This window comes from Odocoileus virginianus, chromosome 20 (assembly GCF_023699985.2).
Source record: "Odocoileus virginianus isolate 20LAN1187 ecotype Illinois chromosome 20, Ovbor_1.2, whole genome shotgun sequence".
NCBI classification, from domain to species: Eukaryota; Metazoa; Chordata; class Mammalia; order Artiodactyla; family Cervidae; genus Odocoileus; species Odocoileus virginianus.
In genome coordinates, this window is record NC_069693.1 from 45,739 (window position 1) to 51,777 (window position 6,039).

The following is a 6,039-nucleotide window of genomic DNA, read 5'->3' on the forward strand; positions in this document are numbered from 1 at the left end:
CCGCAGGTTCTGCTCTGCAAGCGCTTTAAAGGGGAAGTCAGTGCAGCCCACACACCGTGTGAGCACAATTTGGGGGAATTTATATGAAGACAGAAGAGTAGACGACAACAACAACAATTTGATAGATTGGTCTCCACGGTGGAGCTGATTGTCCTGCATCTCTCCTGAGACGAAGCACAGGAGAGGTCGGCCTTTCTCGCTTTTCAAGGTCCTTCTGCCTGTGGGGGTGTTGGGAGCAGGCGAAGGAGCTGCGCTGGCACCTCTGGAGGTGTCATCTCACGATGCTGAGGTGATTCCTCCACAGTCGTGATGCGAAAACGACCCAGGGCAGGAGGAAGAAGAGGAGGGAATGGCAGCTTCTCAGGTGAATGTCCTGATCCAGGTGAGAGGCTGTGTCTGCTTTTTCCTCCTTAAATGCCCTGGATTGAAAACATACACACCTTTAATTCTCTTTTTCTGATATTCTTGCCTGGCGAGGTGGTTTTCAACTATTAAATCCTATTTTTTCTTTTATTTTATGAGTCACAATCTGGCTCTTCTCTCTGCATGGGCCTCTTCTTCTTTTCTGCCTCCAGGCTCCCTACAGGGCATGAAGCATTCCCAGCGGGAATTAACAGCTTTCAGTTTTTCAAAATATTCCCTTTTGGAAAGATCAACAAGGGAACGCATTGATATGCAGAATTCCCCTTGGGATGGGGTGGGGTCGCAAGGAGTCAGACACGACTGAGCGACTGTTCAGTTCAGTGTAGTCGCTCAGTTGTGTCCAACTCTTTGCGACCCCGTGAAACACAGCACGCCAGGCCTCCCTGTCCATGGCCAACTCTCGGAGTTTACTCAAACTCATGCCCATCGAGTCGGTGACGCCATCCATCCATTTCATCCTCTGTCATCCCCTTCTCCTCCTGCCCCCAATCTCTCTCAGCATCAGGGTCTTTTCCAATGAGTCAACTCTTCTCATGAGGTGGCCAAAGTATTGGAGTTTCAGCTTCAGCATCAGGCCTTCCAGTGAACACCCAGGACTGATCTCCTTCAGGATGGACTGATTGGATCTCCTTGCAGTCCAAGGGACTCTCAGGAGTCTTCTCCAACACCACAGTTCAAAAGTATCAATTTTTTGGCGCTCAGCTTTCCTCACAGTCTAGAATTCCTTAGAGACTTTTGAAAAAAATCTGACTATTCTCTACATTGGTAAGAAAGGTCTATTGTTTAAATGTGCTGTTAGGGATACAGAACAGGGGAGGTATTTTTGGAGTAAAAATGCATACAACTGAAATTTTCTCAAGATACATTGAGATTTCCTTAATTTTGCCGAAAGTACCTGAGCAGAGACCATGTGTCTTCTGGAGTGTTTCTCTTAGCTGACACCAGTTTATCCCATTACACCTGATGGTCACCGATTCGGGTGTTTTCTGCTAGATTCTCACACCATGAAGTTCCATTTTTTTCTGTTTATCTTTACTAAAATCTTGGCAAGACGTAGTGAGGGGGGTGCACAATCCAACACAGTTAAGGTGGAAACTCCATTTCCTCCTAGTGTCTCTTTGCTGCTCGTTGGCTCTGAAATATGAGCACTGAGTTGTGTTCAGGAGAGATCCTGAGTTTTGTAAGGAGAGGCTTTCATTAGTCAAGTCAGACACTTTTCCCTTATGGGTTATTACAAATGTTGAGAATAGTTCCCTGGGCTACGCAGCAGATCCTTCTTGGTTGTTTTTGTACATACTAGAGTGTATATGTTAAACCCAAAGTCCTAATTATATTCCTTTTTCTAATGAACAGGTCCCCTTTGGAGTAAAGGAAGAATCCCAGTGCTAGGTGTGAATGAATGAAGCAGATGACACAGGTGAGGGGTCCAAAGACCACCGAGGAAGCCAGACTTGTTCAGGTGGTTTGGGGAGGCCTGCTTCACTAGAGTGAGGAGCCTGGGTTTATTTCTGTCAAAGAGGGACATGACCGTCCCCATTCTTCTGCTCTTAAACCTCCGTGTGTTCTTCTTCAGCTCCAGTGGTTTCCCCTCGCTTTCACTGAGAGCCAAAACCTTCCTCCTGGCCTCTGGGGACCTGCACACTCTCGCTGCTTTGGGGGACCTAAGAAAGGCTGCTCACAGTTCTGATAAAGTCTGCCTTAAGGCCTTTCCAAATTCCTGACTCTGCCTCAAGTCAGAAACGTGTGAGGAGAGTTGTGGATATCCTGAGATTAGCTGACAAAATTCCAGAAATACTGGGAACAGATATATGCTTCCTGCTTTCCAGTTTCCAATGGAAACTTCAAACATGGCTCTCCGAAGTTCAGACTCAGTCCCTGAGATCATAAAATGTAATCCCCAATTTCTACCTCCCAATTTTTACTTCCTATGAGCAAATTTTAGACATTTTAAGTGCATTTACCCCAACTCATCACTGCTAAAACCATTTAATATATCTATTAACTCACAGAAATATTTTTTACTGTTCTTTTATTTTGGACTGGAGTATAACCGATTAACAATGTTGTGGGCAGCAGAGGGACTCAGCCATCCATGTACATGTGTCCATTCTCCCCCAGATTCCCCTCCCATCCAGGCAGACACATAACACTGAGCAGAGTTCCCTCTGCAGTACAGTTGGAACTTGTTGGCTATCCATTTTAAATATAGTAGTGTGTACATGGTGATCCTTTATGGAGAATTGATATTTATTTTTCTTGAAAGGTTGCTGAAATTTTCCAGTTAATTCATCTACTCCAGGGATTTTTTAAATTACTTTTTTACTCTTTATTAATAGTTTTAGTTGTGTTATAATTTTTTAATTCACTCATGCTAACATCTAAGGTGTTCTGTGTTTCCAAGAATTGAATCTTTCTTTGAGGTATTCAACTCTTTGGTATAGTATCATTCATTGTAACCTGATAGAATTACTTTTTGTTCTATGTAACATGTACAGGGCTGTTGTTTTTACTTCTGATCTTACTTGCATCTCACGTCTTATTAATCTAGCTAAGGGTTTGTCAGTATTGCATACAACTGTAAAGCATATTCACTCAAAATACTAAGTAGGATCTCGGTTATTTGTTATCTTTCAGCGATATCTTCTCGTGACACCCAGGGTTTGTTCCCAAAGAAGCCGTGCATAGGAGATTCATGTGTGAGGTGCTGGGAAGTTCTGAGAGCTCTCAGCTTGGAAATCCGTACTTAATGAAAGACTGGGAAAGTCAGGGGGCCTGTGAAGGGCAAAAAGATGTTCTTTTAGATGTAACCAAATCGGGACAATTATCCATGATGAAAACATGATTGCCAAAAGAAATTGAGGATATGTGTCAAATTGGGAAAAATCCCATTTGAAGTCAATAAGTTCAGCAGAAAAATATGTTTTTGTAAGCAAGGACCCATATGATTTTAAAACAATACATATTCCGTGGTGTGAAATTTTGAAAACATGGAAAGTCATCTAGTGTATGCTACAAATAATCACTCAAATCAGCATGAATATAGGTTTGAATTAAACAGTCAGTCATACATGTCTGAAAGCCAGAGATTTGAAAATGAAGGAAGAAAATCTCACTATGATCAAGTTGAGAGATCCTTTAGAGAGGGCTCATTACTTTTCCACCAACAAACATTTTCTCCCTATTCCAATATCTGTAATGTCAATAATAATGAGAGAGTCTTTATCTGGCCACCATCATTCAATGGGTATCATAGTACAGATAATGCGGAACAACCTTCCATGTGTAATCCAACGAGTGAGGCCTTAAGCGAGAACTCCATCTTCAGTTATTACAACAGTATTTATGATGGAACCAGAATCTACCCATGCCTTGAACCTGGGAATCACTTTGACCAAGACTCAGGTCTCATGAATCATCAGAGAAATCAAGGTTCAGAGAACCATGATGAAAGGAATGAATGTAGAAATGTCTTTTATCAAAGCTCAAATCTTATTACAGATAGGAATATCCATACTGAAGAAAATAATTACAAATTTAGTGAATGTGGTCAAGTTTCCAACCAGTCATCACAACTTACTCAACATCCGAGTATTCATGCTAAGGGGGAACACTGCAAGTGGAATAAATGTGGGAAAGTCTTTCCTCAATTATCAAATCTAAATGGACACAGGAAAACCCATACTGAAGGGAAACCTAACCAATGCACAGAATGTGGCAAAACCTTTAGGAAGCCCTCAAACCTTACTCGACATCTCAGAACTCATACTGCAGAGAAGACTTACAAATGTACAGAATGTGGCAAAGCCTTTACTCGGAATTCAAACCTTAATCAACATAGGCGAATCCACACTGGGGAAAAACCATATAAATGTCAGAATTGTGGGAAAGCCTTTAACCAAAGTACGGCACTTACTCAACATCAGCGAATCCATACTGGGGAGAAGCCATATAAATGTCAGAATTGTGGGAAAGCTTTTAACCAAAGTACGGCACTTACTCGACATCAGCGAATCCATACTGGGGAGAAACCATACAAGTGTAAAGAATGTGGCAAAGCTTTTAGCAATTGCTCAAATCTTAATCGACACCAGAGAATTCATACTGGGGAGAAGCCTTATAAATGTACAGAATGTAACAAAGCCTTTAATCAGCGCTCAAACCTTATCCATCATCAGAGAATTCATACTGGGAAGAAATTATACAAATGTACAGAATGTGGCAAAGCCTTTAATCAGAGTTCAAACCTTAATACACATAGGCGAATCCATACTGGGGAGAAACCATACAAGTGTAAAGAATGTGGCAAAGCTTTTAGCAATTGCTCAAATCTTAATCGACATCAGAGAATTCATACTGGGGAGAAGCCTTATAAATGTACAGAATGTAACAAAGCCTTTAATCAGCGCTCAAACCTTATCCATCATCAGAGAATTCATACTGGGAAGAAATTATACAAATGTACAGAATGTGGCAAAGCCTTTAATCAGAGTTCAAACCTTAATAAACATAGGCGAATTCATACTGGGGAGAAACCATACAAATGTAAAGAATGAGGCAAAGCTTTTAACTGCCACTCAAACCTTACTTGCCATAAAATAATTCATAGTGCCAAGTAGTCTTACAAATATAAATAATGTGACAGAGCCTTGAAGTGAACCGTCACCTCACTCAGCATCAGAGATCGTGTGCTGGAGAGAGACCCTACAAATGTAATAAGTGATGAAAGAGGTTTGTCCTAAGTATACACATCAGAAAATGCCAGAGGGTTCATACTGGGAAGAATGTTTAATGCTGTGAGAAATGTACAAAATGAATTTAAAAACTCAGGTCTAAATAAATATCAGAGAATTCATCAAAGATAGCATTCAGTCAATAACCCTTTTCTGGTATTACTTTAAGCAGGATATTATAGGAAATAATCCATAGTTAAAACACTTAGAAAAATTATTTGTTACTTGGATCATAGGATCAAGGTGAGAGATGTTGGACAATATAATTATTATCATTGTATCCTTGTTCATATTGACATTATGTGAAAATAAAATTTAATATAACTCAACTTTCAAATTACTACAGGCTAGACCTTTGTTTCTAGTGTGTATGTGAACACACACAAAAAAGCACTAATATGCTTTTTTAAAAACTAATATTCTTGATCTTTGCTGCCTCAAAGTTAAACAAGACCCTTCTATATTAGGTGGAAACAATTTTTATCTACTTTTCTATGGACTATTAAGGATCTTGTAATGTGAAATGTATAGTGGAAGTCTAAATGAAGGTGATGACTGTCATTGTTTAAAACATCCCTCTATGTCACCATTAGGTAAGTGTTCAGAGAATAATTCTTTGTATTAAAGTAAGACAGTCTAAATTTTAAATAGGTGTGCCAATGTTTTTTTATGGATATAAAGATGGCAGTTCACTGAAATCTTGACGCATGTTTATAACTGCAATAACTAGAAGTCATGAATTTTAGTTGACATGGTAGCAATCAGGAAATCTTCACAGATACCCAAGAAAAACCTATGTAACCTTTTCCTGAAAGGTCATGTAATGAATGTACATCCTTGTTTACTAAATTACGGCTCTCTGTTTTGTAAACCATAAATATCACAT

At 39.9% G+C, this 6,039-nt stretch overlaps 1 protein-coding gene across 1 annotated transcript; it reads left to right on the forward strand.

Moving 5' to 3' along the window:
* The first annotated feature begins 3,487 nt into the window (after positions 1 to 3,487).
* Positions 3,488 to 6,039, forward strand: LOC110148896 (zinc finger protein 678-like). Its single transcript, XM_020911135.2, has one exon. It carries the CDS (start codon positions 3,492 to 3,494, stop codon positions 4,974 to 4,976), a length of 1,485 nt encoding a protein of 494 aa, XP_020766794.2. The 5' UTR covers positions 3,488 to 3,491; the 3' UTR covers positions 4,977 to 6,039.

Bases quoted from the DNA above. Each gene is read 5' to 3' on its own strand.
- LOC110148896 (XM_020911135.2), top strand. From the start codon at position 3,492: ATGTCTGAAAGCCAGAGATTTGAAAATGAAGGAAGAAAATCTCACTAT.